Source organism: Garra rufa, chromosome 21 (genome assembly GCF_049309525.1).
Source record: "Garra rufa chromosome 21, GarRuf1.0, whole genome shotgun sequence".
Classification (NCBI taxonomy): domain Eukaryota; kingdom Metazoa; phylum Chordata; class Actinopteri; order Cypriniformes; family Cyprinidae; genus Garra; species Garra rufa.
Window position 1 is genome coordinate 18,463,299 of NC_133381.1, and position 17,046 is coordinate 18,480,344.

The 17,046-nt window shown below is 35.0% G+C and overlaps 1 protein-coding gene across 1 annotated transcript; it reads right to left on the reverse strand.

The window, feature by feature from the left end:
* Positions 1-11,655: 11,655 nt before the first annotated feature.
* fam98a (family with sequence similarity 98 member A) lies at positions 11,656-16,901 on the reverse strand. The gene is made up of 8 exons (XM_073826870.1): positions 16,796-16,901; positions 15,892-16,040; positions 15,636-15,770; positions 14,201-14,385; positions 13,806-13,886; positions 13,571-13,687; positions 13,312-13,479; positions 11,656-12,482 (listed from the first exon to the last, which is right to left on the reverse strand). The coding sequence occupies exons 1-8, from the start codon at positions 16,834-16,836 to the stop codon at positions 11,799-11,801; spliced, it is 1,560 nt and encodes a 519-aa protein (XP_073682971.1). The 5' UTR covers positions 16,837-16,901; the 3' UTR covers positions 11,656-11,798.
* Between the last annotated feature and the right edge of the window lie 145 nt (positions 16,902-17,046).

The following is a 17,046-nucleotide window of genomic DNA, read 5'->3' on the forward strand; positions in this document are numbered from 1 at the left end:
TTCATTTGTTAACTACGTTAGTTACCCTCAACTGAGAATGAACACTTCTACAGCATTTACTGTTAGTTAATGTTAATTTCAGCATGTACTAATGCATTATTGAAATCACAAGTTGTTTGTTAACAATGGACAACTGTATTTTTATTAACTCACATTAACAAAGATTAATAAATAGTGTAATTAATGTGTCGTTCATTATCATTCATGTTAGTTAATACATTAAGTCAAGTCAAGTCAAGTCACCTTTATTTATATAGCGCCTTTTACAATACAGATTGTGTCAAAGCAACTGCACAGTATTTAAACAGCACAATAGTGTGTAAGTAACGCATTATTGTAACAATCAATTTTCAGTTAAAGGCAGTTCATCAATGAATTCAGTGATATCATCGTCAGTTCAGTTCAAATAGTATACGATATCGCTGGAAAATGTCCCCAACTAAGCAAGCCAGAGGCGACAGCGGCAAGGAACCAAAACTCCACAGGTGACAGAAATGGAGAAAAAAACCTTGGGAGAAACCAGGCTCAGTCGGGGGACCAGTTCTCCTCTGGCCAGACCAAACAACAGTTTGTACCAATGTCTGATTGTAGAGAACTCATCAGGATCCTGTGGTGTAGTGCCGATGGCCGTCAAGGTTGGCGAGGTCTTTATTGATGATCCGCCTTGGAGCTCATCTGGTTGACATCCACGGCTATTGAAGTCATCTCTAGGTGGTGATCCATTAACTAACTAATGTTAACAAATGACACCTTATTGTAAAGTGTTACTACCACAATATTAAAATCAAACTATTTAATATTTAATATTTAATAATAATATTTTCTGGCATTTTTATGTCCAAGATGTAGATTTCTTTTTTCATTAAAATTAACTTACAGGGAAAAATGAAAACAACAAAACAATTCAGAAGTTAGGGGTAAGTTTTATGTTTTCAAAAGAAAAAAATGCTGACCAAGGCTGCATTTATTTGGTCAAAACTACACTAAAAACAGTAATATTGTGAAATATTCTTAGAACTTAAAAAAATATATACATTGTTTTAATATATTTAAAAATGTCATTTATTCCTATTATGACAGCTGCATTTTCAGCAGCTATTACATTTAGGGCTAAATAAACATTTATTGTTATTATCAATGTTGAAAGAAATTGTGCTGTTTAATATTTTTGTAAAATGATATAATTTGTGTCAGGGTAGTTTGATCATTTGAATTTCAAAGGAACAGCACTGATTCAGAAAAAAAAAAAAAACTTTTGTGATATTAATGTTTCTTATGTTTGATACATTTCATGCATCCTCTCTGAATAAAATTATTATTATGATTTTTTTCATCTCCAAACTTTTGAATTGCAGTGTACACTGATTGACGTATTTACCAGATGATATAAAATATAAAACAAATAAAAAAAAATACAAATACAAATCTTTAAGGAAGTTTATTTTCTGGTGATCCAATGTGGGAAAAGTTTCAGTTGAAGAAACACCCAGTAACCCAAATTTATTTATTTATTTTATTTGAGTTTTTTTTTTTTATTATTTAGAAAATGTGATTGCCGATATACTGGCTCAAACGGTAAACTGGTTTGAATTAGCGTCCTGAATTGACAGGGAATCCCTGTAAACTTTTAGAACTATTAATAACACACAACTAATTCTTTAACTGGGCAAATAAACCAGCTGCAAATGGTCGTTAACAGAAGCCAGAGATGCTGAAGACGAACGCAAAGAGGAGAAAATACTGTAGCAGGCAGTGCAAACTCACTTCACGTACTTCATGCGTGAAATATTGGAAGAAAATCCTAAATACTGAATTGGGGGTTGGGGTTTTACATGAATGTTTCTCTGAGGGGAACTGTCTTCGGAAATGTTTGGATGGTATTTTATTTTCATCTTACCTCCATATAATGCATATTAATGTAATATTTAAATGTGCAGTAGCTTTGTTTACAGTGGTAACCAAGAAAACGTTGTATTGCTGCTGTTCCATAAGCGCCACCTGCTGTCAGAGGCTACGTTTACAGTAGTGCATTTTCATTTTAAAACAAATAACTTTTGCTATGATTACGCCTGTCATTTACACTACTCCGGCATTTTTGACCCTTGAAAACTGAGACTTTCGAAAATGCTGCAGACTCTGTTTTAGTGTAAATGGACCTTTTGAAACAAAACTTTTGAAAGCGATGGCGTGGCTGCCCACATTCGCTCTGCGTGTCCTTGACGACCGTGTAAACAATAACTTAATTTTCATTTGTTGCATCTGATTTCGTAGCCTCATTCAAGAAACTAACTGTTAAATTGCGAAGTAAAAAAATAAATCACAGTATTTTTACACTCCAAGTCAATTTTAGTATGGTTTCTTTAAAACAAGACATCCTTAATGACGTATGCAGCCTGAATGGTCATGTGACATGTGTTTTCGGTTGTGTAGTGTAGATGGAGATTGTTTCTGTAATGCAGTGAAAAAGCCAGTTTAGACGAGGATCGTTTTCATTTTAAAACGCTGTTTAAACAAAAACGCACTAGTGTAAACAGGGCCTTAGATGGTGTTTTCTTTTCAACGTACCTCCATGTAATGCATATTAGGGTATGTTTACACTAGTGTAGTGTAGACGGAGATCGTTTCTGTAACGCAGTGAAAAAGCCAGTTTAGATAAGGATCGTTTTCATTTTAAAACGCTGTTTAAACAAAAACGCACTAGTGTAAACAGGGCCTTAGATGGTGTTTTCTTTTCAACGTACCTCCATGTAATGCATATTAGGGTATGTTTACACTAGTGCGTTTTCTTTTTAAAACGCATAACTTTTGCTACGATTGCGCTTGTCGTTCACACTACTCTGGCATTTTGACCCTCGAAAACAGAAATTTTCTAAAACACTGCCGATCCCTTTTGAGAACACTTCGGAGTTAAGTTTTAGTGTACACAGACCAAAACAGAGACTTTTGAAAACGATGGCGTGGCTGCCCACATTCACTCTGCATATCCTTGAAAACAATAATATTGTGCTCATTTGTTGCATCTCATTTTGGAGGCTCATTTAAGAAAAGCAAAGTAAAAGTTAAATTGAAAAGGTAAAAACAAATTACAGTAGTTTTACTGCAGATTTCTACCGAAGGCGCCCCAGAATTCATTGCGGTTACTTCTCTTGAATAAGACATCCTTGGTGTCGTATGCAGCCTGAATGGTCATGTGATATGCGTTTTCGGTTGTGTAGTGTAGATGGAGATAGTTTAAAATGCCGTTTTAATGAGAAAACACGCTTGTGTAAACATGGCCTTAATGTATTTAAAAGCACAGCGCTGCTTTGTTTACAGCAGTAGCCAAAGAAAACGCAGTATCGCTGCTGTTCCATAAGCGCCACCTGCTGTCAGAGAGTGAATTTACATCTCATTCAGCCCGTCTGCTGTTTTTGTTTTGCGGGGTTTATGTGGCATAATTTCACAAAGCTAAGGTCAGACCATTCTGTTTTTGCATACATTTTAGAAATTATACATTATATATCTAATTTACATAAAAAAAAATTGCTCATACTACATGTAGCATTTTTGTTTGGATTTGTTCGGATAACTGATTAACTGTGTTATGCATTCTGATTCATATAAAGGCACAGTCAGGGAAAAACGGTGATAAACCATGAAACCACCAGAACCCTCAAAACAGATACAGATTTATGGTCAAACCACCCAGCACTACTATCCGCTTACTTCCCCATAAAAATCCCAAATCCATACTGAAATTGTCCTGAGCAAGCAGCACTAATTATTTCCCCTAAACAAATGAGTCACATGTCCTCATGATCTTCCACTGTGTGTTTTCAGATCAGCTGACTTGACTGCTCTGTGGGCCCATGCAGGACACCCTGGAGCCTGTCAGGACCACGGCCCAGAGGGCTGTCCGCTCTAGGGGGCGTGCTGGGGTGCCTCATGCCTCCAGTGGATCAGGAATAGGGCCACTATTTCTACAGCCACAGTAAAAGAGGGGCGGCAGGCAACCCGCTGACTGAACTGGGGGAAGGGTTGGATCAAAGGAAAGGTCTCGGACTAAACAGGGAGTGACTGCACTGCGCTGTGCTGTCCTGTAACAGACAGATTGGAAACCTAACTGAGAATCACTGGAAGCTGATGCGATGGATACATGAGATGCATGAGCAAGAGTATTTAAGGTATGCCGTTGACGTGTTTTCGACGCACGCTCTGATTTGCGTTCTCCAAAAACACTACTCAGAAAGGACACAGTGGATGTGAAGGTTATATTCAGGTTGTCTGAAGGCGAAAGTGGAACTGGAACATGTTACGGAGGGAAAGATGAAGATGAACGTATGTTTGATCGAACATTAAAACACTAACTTAATTTATGTGTTACCCAGCAGCAACACATTATGATCTCAAGTGGAAGGTACGTCGAGTTTTAAAACTCTTTACCCCAAATATAAATATAAAAACCACCTACACTCTTTCAGTGAATGGTTTGCACCATAGTTGTGTCTCCTGTGTTTGATAAAAGGCAGACAGGAGTCCACAAAGTAACCTCTGACCTTATGCATCATTACATCAGCACTGCTTAGCAACATTGATAGCTATGTAAGGTTGAAATGATCCTCATATATACATGAATTCAAAGACTTCAGTTCTGCCGACGCAGGTGTGCCGTCAACCAGGTGTTTATATGGCCTCTGTTGCTAAGCGCTAGATGAGTCTATCGATAGTCTGTCGCCAAGGCAACACACCGTCCTTCAGCGCCATATGTTCTGAAATAAGTTTGACACCCAGACATCTCAGCTCAGTTAGAGCCCGACAGGTTCAAATGGGACGAGCCTCATACAATCATTTTTGCTGACAGTGTGTGTGAGAGAGATAGAGAGAGTCAGAAACCACACAGGTGGATCAACAGATCAACTAAGACAAACAGTGAGTTTTTAAGCCCATAGGATTAGCTGCTCTTCTGGCACCTCAATTGAAGATTTAAAGAGACAGTTGCCCCAACAAATGTATTTATTTATCATTATTTACTCAACCTCATGGCTTTGTATCTAAAATGAGTTTATTTCTTGTATTTATTGTGGAAAACAAAAGGATTTTTTAGCAAAGCGTCTGCCCTTTTTCATACAATGAAAGTGAACGGCAAGGTTTTCAGTGAATATCAGCTTAAACTTTAAATTGAAGGTTTATAAAGACTTGTGAGTCATTTGGACAAGCATGGTGTTTATCTTGTTGGTTCTAGGGCCGGGCGATATGGTCAAAAAAAATTTATGATAAAAATTTCATATCAGTCGATATCGATAATTATCACAATAAATTTCAAATCTTTATTTCTTTCAAGTTTAAAGGCAGATTTTTGCTCCTAGGTTAGGTTGGAAACCAGATCATTAATTGTGGATTTAAACTACTCTTTATGGTCAGAACATGACAAACAAATAAATATCTTAATAGAAAAAGAAATTTTTTAGTTTCTGCATGTTCTAATAAGTGATATTGTTTCAGATCATAAAACAGGTTTGACTTTGACGCATATCTTCAGCACAGTTTGTATAATATTACATTTTTGTCTCTTAGAAAGACACATTTGACAGTAGCTTGAGTTGACAGTAGAAGTAGCTTGAAGTAGGATGCAGATGTAAAATTATGTTCATTGTCAAAAACAGTAACAGTATCTATAAAAATTGTAACAACCTCATTTTTATATGGTGAAATTAATTATTCTGACTGTTTGAGTTTTATTAAAATTAACCATTACCATAGTAGCATACATTTAGTTCATGATAACCACAGTTAAAACCACTAATTTTACCCTGGACCACAAAACCAGTCTTATGTAGCATGGGTATATTTGTAATAGCCAATAATACATTGTATGGGTCAAAATTATCAATTTTTTAAGCCAAAAATCATTAGGATATTAAATAAAGATGATGTTTTGTAAATTTCCTACCCTAAATATATCAAAACTTCATTTTTGATTAGTAATATGCATTTCATTTGGACAGCTTTAAAGGCAATTGTCTCAAAATATTGTCCTATCCTAACAAACCATGCATCAATGGAAAGTATATTTTTAGATAATGTATAAATCTCAATTTTTAAAAGTTGACACTTATGACTGGTTTTGTGGTCCAGGGTCACATATATAGTGTCTCAATACCATGGTAAAAATCTAACTTTGGTTTCTTTATATTTGGGTGAAAAAGTCGTCTAAAAACATTTAGTATAAATGCACAAACGCTATAACTGAATCACAAAAAACAGCAATTATATTCCATTACACCTTTAATACATTTAATGCAAGTCTACTTTAATAATATAATAAAATTCTATATGAATATTCTGCATTTTTGCAACAACACCATGTTGCAGCTAGTGTTACCACAGTAAATCCATGATAAATTATGGCGACTTGTATATTGAAAAGCCTTCCGACTGTATCACTGTGTACAGTGTTTCTCCTGTTTGTCAGCACTGTTTCATCTGGTTTTAAACTAGTTTAAATCGCAAGTCATTTGCGTTCTGTGCTGTAAAAATCACATTGAGGGGTAAAATACACATTTTTTGATGGGGTTCCCCCTGCTTAAATTCACATTCCAGGGACTAAATATCATGTAATTGAGGTCACTTCAACAGTGTTAAAGTAGCCCAATTCCGCGGGATAATCATGGACTTGGCAATGCTGGCTCCAATACTACTACTCTAAACTTAAGCTTGCGCTGCAATGCTACGACAGTGTTTAGTGCCATGTTAAAAAATATAAAAAAATTTAATTAGGAGATCAAAGTCATAATATTTTGAGAATAAAGTTAACATTTTTTTAAATAAAGTTGAAATTATGAGAATATCTAAATATTTTGAAAATAAAGTTTAAATTTTAAGAATAAAGTCAAAATGTTTCGAGAATAAAGTCAAAATGTTTCAAAAATAAAATCGAAATTACGAGATTAAAGTCAAAATGTTTCGAGAATGAAATCAAAATGTTTAGAGAATAAAGTCTAAATGTTTGAAAAATAAAGTCAAAATGTTACTTGAATAAAGTCAAAATGTTACAAGAATAAAGTTAAAATGTTACAAGAATAATGTCGAAATGTTTCAAGAATGAAATAAAAATGTTTCAAGAATAAAGTCGAAATGTTTCGAGAATAAAGTCAAAATATTACAAGAATAAAGTCAAAATGTTACAAGAATAAAGTCAAAATGTTACAAGAATAAAGTCGAAATGTTTCAAGAATGAAATCAAAATGTTACAAGAATAAAGTAGAAATGTTTCAAGAATGAAATCAAAATGTTTCAAGAATAAAGTCGAAATGTTTCAAGAATGAAATCAAAATGTTTCAAGAATAAAGTCGAAATGTTTCAAGAATAAAGTCAAAATATTACGTGAATAAATTCAAAATGTTACAAGAATAAAGTCAAAATGTTACAAGAATAAAGTCAAAATGTTACAAGAATAAAGTCTAAATGTTTCAAGAATGAAATCAAAATGTTACAAGAATAAAGTAGAAATGTTTCAAGAATGAAATCAAAATGTTTCAAGAATAAAGTCGAAATGTTTCAAGAATGAAATCAAAATGTTTCAAGAATAAAGTCGAAATGTTACAAGAATAAAGTCGAAATGTTTCAAGAATGAAATCAAAATGTTACAAGAATAAAGTCAAAATGTTACAAGAATAAAGTCAAAATGTTACAAGAATAAAGTCGAAATGTTTCAAGAATGAAATCAAAATGTTTCAAGAATGAAATCAAAATGTTTCAAGAATAAAGTCGAAATGTTTCAAGAATGAAATCAAAATGTTTCAAGAATAAAGTCGAAATGTTACAAGAATAAAGTCGAAATGTTTCAAGAATAAAGTCAAAATGTTACAAGAATAAAGTCAAAATGTTACAAGAATAAAGTCAAAATGTTACAAGAATAAAGTCGAAATGTTTCAAGAATGAAATCAAAATGTTACAAGAATAAAGTCGAAATGTTTCAAGAATGAAATCAAAATGTTTCAAGAATAAAGTCGAAATGTTTCAAGAATAAAGTCAAAATATTACGTGAATAAATTCAAAATGTTACAAGAATAAAGTCAAAATGTTACAAGAATAAAGTCAAAATGTTACAAGAATAAAGTCAAAATGTTGCAAGAATAAAGTCGAAATGTTTCGAGAATAAAGTCAAAATATTACGTGAATAAAGTCAAAATGTTACAAGAATAAAGTCAAAATGTTACAAGAATAAAGTAAAAATGTTACGTGAATAAATTCAAAATGTTACAAGAATAAAGTTGAAATGTTTTAAAAATAAAGTCGAAATTATGAGATTAAAGTGGAAATGTTTCAAGAATTAAATCAAAATGTTTGGAGAATAAAGTGGAAATGTTTCGAGAATAAAGTCAAAATGTTACGTGAATAAAGTCAAAATGTTACAAGAATAAAGTCAAAATGTTACAAGAATAAAGTCAAAATGTTTCAAGAATAAAGTCGAAATGTTTCGAGAATAAAGTCAAAATATTACGTGAATAAAGTCAAAATATTACGTGAATAAAGTCAAAATGTTACGTGAATAAAGTCAAAATGTTACGTGAATAAAGTCAAAATGTTACAAGAATAAAGTCAAAATGTTACAAGAATAAAGTCAAAATGTTACGTGAATAAAGTCAAAATGTTACAAGAATAAAGTCAAAATGTTACGTGAATAAAGTCAAAATGTTACAAGAATAAAGTTGAAATGTTTTAAAAATAAAGTCGAAATTATGAGATTAAAGTGGAAATGTTTCAAGAATTAAATCAAAATGTTTGGAGAATAAAGTGGAAATGTTTCGAGAATAAAGTCAAAATGTTACGTGAATAAAGTCAAAATGTTACAAGAATAAAGTCGAAATTACGAGAATTAAATCGTAGCAATTAAAGTTATAATATTTTGAGAGTATAGCCTGCACATACAAATGGCCCAGATTGGGAGCACCAGGAGAAGTTGACAGCCCACCGGATATTCATTTGAATAATTAGCAGAAATCATACTATGTGTTATACTGGCAGGGACAGTATGCTTAGAAATAATATTTCATGTCTTTGATTGCATTCATAAGGCCTATTTGTAGTGCGCCAACCACCCAGTAATAGTAACCCAGCTAAAAATATTTGGTTCCCAGAACGTTCTGGGAACGTTAGTTTTTGGTTATAAATTAAACCAAAAAATAACCTGCAGGGAACATTCTAAGAACGTTCTTTATAGGTTATTAAAAAGAGAACCTACAGGGAACGTTCTCATTTGGTTCCCGAAAAAATAATCAAATGGGAACCATATGGGAACGTTCTGTGTTTGCTGGGAATAAGCTTTGTCTGTAACGCCACATTAAAGAGCGTGAAAAACACATTGTAAGACATATTGTTTGTATTTGGCTATAAAACTGACCGATTTTAAAAGTTGAGACTTTGGAGTATCTCTCAATCCGTGCCATTTGCATGCGCTATAGGCTACGATAGAATATAGCCTAAGCCTACTCTCAAAATATTATAACTTAATCTTGTAATTGCTACAAATTAATTCTCGTAATTTTGATTTTATTCGCCAAATATTTCGACTTTATTTTTTAACGTGGCACTAATACGCTGTCATAATGCCATTTGAACTTTCAGCCGAGCGGAAAAAATGCTCCATGTGGAGCGATTAGTAGCACTGTTTCATTTGGCTTTTGCTTTTGGCACATAAACATTATATCTGACATTTACCTAACTCTTGTTATCGTTTTATCAGGGAAAATTATTATCGTTAGCATTTTATCGCCCAGCCCTACAAGTTGGTTCCTATTCACTGTCATTGTATGGAAGACTCAAAGAAGTCTTCACAAAAGTCAGTCAGGTTTGAAACAACATGCAAGGAATTAAATGATTACAGAATTAATGTTATGCTAATAATGACATCCTGAAGCAGTTGAGAAACCACGTCTGTCATTTGAAGCCTTCATGTGCGCTGCTGAATGCGCTTACCTGTTGCCATAGTCATTAGAGTATTATTCTAATACTGCGCTTTCTAGTACATCTGTTGTCTTTCACTTATTGATAAGTGCGAATTGTTGCTAAAGACCATTCAAACACGTTATTTGACTTACGAGCAGCAGCAGCAGCAGCCGTATCAACACAATTTCTTCAGCTTTACGAAATCAAGAGATGTGTATTGAAAAACTGGTGACTCTTCTGGGACATAAGAAGATTGGCCAATAATTACTGCTTTAAAATGACCAACCTTTTCATTGCTGTATTGATTATAGTCTTATAAATGTTTCCGGTCGATGCCAGGTCTACATGAGGAAAAGGTGTACATTTACTACATTTTGAACATCAAACTTACAGACGTGTTGAGTCCCAAGGTTCTCGCTGCACTTATATTTCCTCACTAAATTGCTGAGCTTCATTATATATAAAAAGTTGAATTGTAAGGTTTTTACCAACGCTGAAATAAGGTTGTGTGCAGCGATCTCAGGGTTGCCAGTGAAGATAAGCTTGACCCATAAAACTGAATATTAAACATCAAGGGACTTTCACCATCCTGACTGGAATATTTAGAGACTTTAGCTGGAAAAGACATTATAAAAGTGTATATTAACTATTTATAGTGTATTTTTTTAAAACAAAATAACTGGATTTAGATTTAAACTGTCTGCTTTAACCAGAGTGAGCGTAATTGAATGTCATTTGTAGAAATGTCTTATGATTCCTTCATTGCACTGTTACAGTTCACCTGCTGTCCATGAAAAACATCAATAAACACACTACCCGAAAACAAACTATTCACAACTTTCAAAACTTTCTTTCGCTTTAAAACATAAATACTACAGTTTGTGTTTCATGTTTCATACTGACTGGTTTAAAACTGTGATTAAGTGACTTTGAATGTTTAGAAATGCCATTTTGCAGGTGTTAAAAATAAATTGCTGTCTATCGCCCCCATGTGGCTACTGTATTTCTAAGCATGTCACGAATGTAGGAATCTGTAGAAATGTTGTATTTAATTTAGTAAAGTTGTTTTTGTCATTGTTACTTCTGATATTATATTGCCACTGTAATATTTAAAGAAAATGAATCTTTATTTGAAATGTGATAAAAAAATACAAATACACCAAGAAAGTGAGCTTTTTTCATTACAGGTTGTTTAATCATTCAAAAACCTTGTAAAGGTGAACTCTATCCACTCTGTCCCACTCATGTCAGTCAATCAATCTCAGGGTTTCCACACGGTCAGCAAATGAACATTCACACGAGCGTCAAGAACTCAGCTGACCTTTATTCACATGTTAACAAAATCTCACTGAGGGAGATGGAAAAAAAGAAAAACATTTTCAAGTGCTGATCGTTGAAATGACAGGATGGACCTTGAGAACTCAAAGTAACATCTCCATAAATAAAACTAGAATAACAAAAGTTTGATAACTTCCTAGTATAAGGCTTCGTCAGATTCAGAGTCGGGGCAGCGAGATCAGGCAGTAGACTGGACCGATGTCAATCATCAATGAGGAAGGAAGAAGAAAAACCCAGCAACACACCAAAGTTCATCCTAGGAGTTTTTTGGCAACCCGGCCACGCGCTTCCAAATAACTGGAGTAGTTTAAATGCTCTGCTTTAGTAGAACTGTTTAAACCAACTATACACATGCAGAAGCACATTGTTCATTCAGGGAGATCTTTGTAAAGCAGACTCCAGAGGCACCATGGGAATGATGAGATGTAATAACGCCTATCCGCTCATTCGTAGGCCTGCGTTTCTCTCGGTCTCCCACCCTCAGAGAATCGTGGGTCCTCTCTGAAGCTGTAGATTGCATTAACCATCTCTTTTCAGCTAGTAAACTGTCTTCCCTGGCTAAAGCCGGCCTGGTTGTACTGGTGCCCACCTTGCTGAAAGAACTGCTCGAATTGCCCACCTTGGTTAAAATTCTGCCCTCCTCTTCCACTCCATCCTCCTCCCTGTCCACTTCCTCTTCCTCTTCCTCTACCCCCACGTCCACCCCGTCCTCCTCTATCCTGGTGTCGTCCTCCATCTTGATAGTAGCCCTCGTGCTGGTAACCCCCACCTCCGCCCTGATATCCTCCTCCTCCTCCTCCTCCTCCTCCTGGGTACCCCTGTCCTTGCTGGCCTCCTTGGTAGCCTCCTCCTTGGTATCCAGATCCCTGTTGGCCTCCTTGATAGCCTCCTCCTCCTCGATATCCACCGTCCTGGTAGTGACCCTGGTATCCACCTCCGCCAGAGCCATCCTGCCAGTTCCCCTGTGGTTTACCTCCACGGTGGTCTCCTCTCCCTCCTCTGCCGCCACCTCCTCCTCTATCATGACCTCCACGGCCGCCCTGCTGCTGATCGTATCCGCCTCGTCCACCACCTCGTCCTCCTCCACCGGAGTAGTGCTGTCCTCCACCACCCCCTTGTGGACCATCTTGTCGTTTCTGCCATGTGGGCATCTCTGGAGGTGGAGCTTCGATCTCATTGGGTCTCCCTCCTCGATCAGGAACACGACCCATCAGGACCTAATAAACACAAGAATGATAAATTCGCTAGTACGTACCCTACCGCTTAGCCTTTTTTTAAAGAAAGTATTACTTTCCCTTAAGACCATCTTTCATCTTCAAAACACAAATTAAGATATTTTTTATTAAATCCAAGAGCTTTCTGACCCTGCATAGACAGCAACGCAACTGACAAGTTCAAGGCCCAGAAAGGTAGTAAAGACATTGTTAAAACAGTCCATATGATATCAGTGGTTCGTAATTTTAGGAAGCTACGAGAATACTTTTTTGTGCAAAGAACAACTTTATTCAAAACGTCTAGTCTTTAGAAGGAAACACAATGGATTAAGAGCCAGGGATGTAAACTTTTGAACCGAATGAAGATGCGTACATTTTTCTTATTTTGCCTAAATATATGTTTTTCCATTTAGTAATTTGTGGGATCTGAAGGATTTTCTCAACTGTTTAGGACAAACAAGGGACTCTTGTGGACTATATGTAAATGTCTTTTATGTGAAATATCTTATTCAGGTCAGTACTAAATTAAAAAATACATTTTGTATGATCCCTCTTATTTTGGTAAAATAAGTAACATTTTGCAGATTCTGCAAGGTGTATGTAAACTTTTGACTTCAACTGTATTAGAATATAATTTCAATTGTAATATCTCACAATATTACTGTTTTTACTGTATTTTTGATCAAATAAATGCAGCATTAGTGAGCATAATAGACTTCCTTCAAAAACATTTAAAAATCCTACCAACTCCTAACTTCTGAAATAGTGCAGCTCCTATTAAAAACGCACAAGATTAAAAAAGAATCTGAAAGTACATCCAAAAATAACCCACCTTGTTAATGGCGCAGGCTGTTTTGTCTCTGATGTGACCACTGCTGGTTCTCAAGATCTTTGATAAATCATCTCTAGCAGCAAACAGGTGAGCCACAGACACTTTGGTTTTAGCAGCCAGCACCACTCGAAGAGGCTGGTACACTTTCGAAAGTTTATCAGAACGTGTCTGTATAGAATTACAAAGCAAAGTAATTATGTAAAGTGGAAAATGAAGTGAAAGTAAAGTGGAAACTTCTTGTTTTATGTTATACATAAACCTTTGCTCTTTCTGACCAGCCAAAAGACTGCACCGTCACATCCAGTCGTTTCAGCAACATCTTCCTTCTCACTTCATACTCATTCACAAGTGCTTGGTTTATTGCTTCAACTTTTTCCTGGAGGATAAAGACAAACACTTCTAATTAAAGTATGCAATTTAACTCTATGTTCAAGTTTAAAATTGTTAGTTTAGTGCTTTTAGAAGATAAGATAGAAATCAAAATCAGAGCTTACCCAATGTACAGGGCCCAGTGGTTTCTTCAGTAGAGGTTCTCCTATATGAGATGGAGGGACCTTAGACAAAGCTTCCTTCAGCTGTGGGAGAAATCACATTTGATTAGAATGCACAAACAAACAATGACTCTCATTTACCAATAAACATGTACATGCAGTGCCAAGTTGTGGAAAAACAGTCTTTGCATTGCCTTCCTTCTGATCCCAACATTAGGAATAAGTGGATGAACTTTATTTTTAATGAATGGGCAAAAAGGGACAAAAAATAGCCTATTACTTTACTAAAATGTAAAACATTATAAGTGGACCTCAGAAAACAGCACAAAAATAGTAAAAAAAAAAAAAAAAGCAGTTCATGACTCCTTTAATATACATTGCCTTCTAATAAACTTTACCTTTTTCTCAATCCCACTGAAAAACTGGAACATGGTGATGTTGGCAGGAGGTTTGGACATGCCCAGGGCCATACAGATGCCCTTCAGCTCCATGAAGACTTTACTGCCGCCCGTCTCCTGCACCTTCTTCTGGGGCTGGTTCACCAGGATCATCCTAGATGACTCAAGCTCGGAGATTAAGAAGCCTGGAAGAATGGTACAAGTATTAAAAATATTTATAATGTCAAAGGATCTTGAACCTGTGCTACTTTAGTACCATTATGATACACTACCAGCCAAAAATTTTTGGACAGTAAGATTTTTAATGTTTTTAAAGAAGTCTCTTCTGCTCACCATACCTGCATTTATTTGATTCAAAGTACAGCAAAAACAGTACAATTTCAAAATATTTTTACTATTTAAAATAACTGCATTCTATTTAAATATATTTTAAAATATAATTTATTACTGTGATTTCAAAGCTGAATTTTTAGCATCATTACTCTAGTCACATGATCCTTCCGAAATCATTCTACTATTCTGATTTGCTGTTGAAGATTTGTTTTTTTATTATTATCAATATTTGAAACAGATGAGTACATTAAGGGTTTTTTGTTGACTAGAAAGATCCAAAGATCAGCATTATACACTATACTGTTCAAAAGCTTGGAGTCAGTATAATTTCTTTGGGGGGGAGCAAAATTCTAGAAATAATACATTTATTTAGCAAGGATGCTTTCACAAAAGTGATGATAAAGACATTTATAATGTTACAGACGATTTCTGTTTCAAATAAATGCTGCTGTTCTTAACTTTCTATTCATCAAAAAAACCTGGAAAAAAAAAATCCATTTAGCTGTTTTCAGCTATAATAATATTTATATTAGAATATTAGAATGATTTGAATGATGTGACTGGAGTAATGATGCTAAAAATTCAGCTTTGAAATCACAGAAATGAATTACATTTTAAAATAAATTCAATTAAAAAAAATGTTTTTTTTAAATAGTAAAAATGTGTCACATTTTTACTGTTTTTACTGAACTATGGATCAAATAAATGCAGGCTTGGTGAGCAAAAGATACTTCTTTAAAAACATTAAAAATCTTATTGTCCAAAAACTTTTGTACTTTTTACTACTAGTAGCGAGTTATTTGTTTCCATTTTTCATTTTTTTGTATTTGTTGTTTCGTGTCTGTATAGTTCATACTAATTATTAATATTAATTTTTTTGGGTTTTTTTGTTGTTTTAATACATCAAGTTAAAATTAAATAAGATGACAACTGCTGCCTTGACAAGTAGCAGAAAAAGGTTTTAATTAATATTTTTATTTAAGTTAACCTTATTTCAAGTAACCGAATTCACCAACAGACCAATTTCAAAAAATTTTAAACCATTTTTTTTCAAAGCGTCATATCGATTCACCGCAATGAGCAAATGCTAATGTTTACATACTTAGCATTAACAGGCAGTTGTTTGCGTTCAGCAGACGTTTGGTAACCTCTCCAGTGGTGAGAGCAGGATATGGACAGTACAGCTCAGCTAAAAGACCACTCATCTCCAGCTGAAACCCCTCAGCCTCGCTCGGACCTGTACAAGCCACACCCAAAACAACAAACAAAACCAAAAAAAAAAAAAAAAAAAAAATCACATTCTGACAGACACTTACTTGGTTTCATAGATTATATTGTGTACGCAAGATCACACTCACAGTTGGTCGCCTGCACATTCTCCTCTAGTTTGCAGTAGAGCTTCAGCTCAGACACAAGCCAGGCACACAGTTTAGTGAACTCTGGAGATGCAGCACCACCAGTCACAGCCGTCTCAAGAGCGCCATCCTCCAGAAGTGGACCCTGGTATCTGCAAACAAAAACATACACACTTTTCTGAGCAGTTTATTTGCTTATGTTTGCATTTCGAGATGGTCCTAGGTCATTCTGCACTTTCCCTGCTGTTTAAGAGAACGTGAACCAATGATGTTGCAACAGTGCAATATCTAAGCATGCTTACCTCTGGTAGATTTGTAAAAAGCTAATTGCGTTAAATTAAGAAAATAAGATCTTATACTACAATCAATTCTGATCCTCAAATGAGTTTTAATCTTACACAAATACGTCTTTACTGATTCTAGAACAGTCTACGGATTTAATGATCTTGTAAACTCGTTTGACATATCGGGAGCTGGGAATGTGGTGACAGAGGTGTGTTCATTTAGGCTATGATGATTCAGGCTATTTATGGCAGTGGATATATTTGAGATATTTGAGCACTGCTGACGCAGCACGGCCCAATCACTTCATTGATTGCACAAATCATGCTGTCAAATGCATGTGCCAATTTCCTTAGTTCTAATAAAACAAGACAGACAACAAATCATGGCTGTTAAGGAGTTAAAAAACATTTTAAATGAATAATTAATTAATTAATTAATTAAAGTTGATGTAACCAACAGCAGTTTAGAATAGGGAAAGCGGTTCTGTGTCTGAGATCATGCAGAACACCGGCGTGCCGGGACATGCGAGCACACGTTCAAATTTATGCCGTTTAATCGAAATTCAGAACGGCTGATGAAGCAAAAAAATATATAAATGATAGCGATAAGTTGATTCACCTACCCCAGGTCCTCCAAAGAATCAAGAATATCCGTAAACTCCATTGTAAATTACTCCCTCTAGCAGCCGTAATGACTGCAATGCTGGGTTGGCATAATGGGTCCTTACAGCTCCAGTAGGCGACCAGAAACATGCCGGATACATTTTATCAGTTCTTTCGAAAAAATGATCTAAAAAAAATAAATAAACAACGGTATATTTCAAATAATTATTAATTAAATTATAAAACGAATCATTTATGTAATGTAATAATT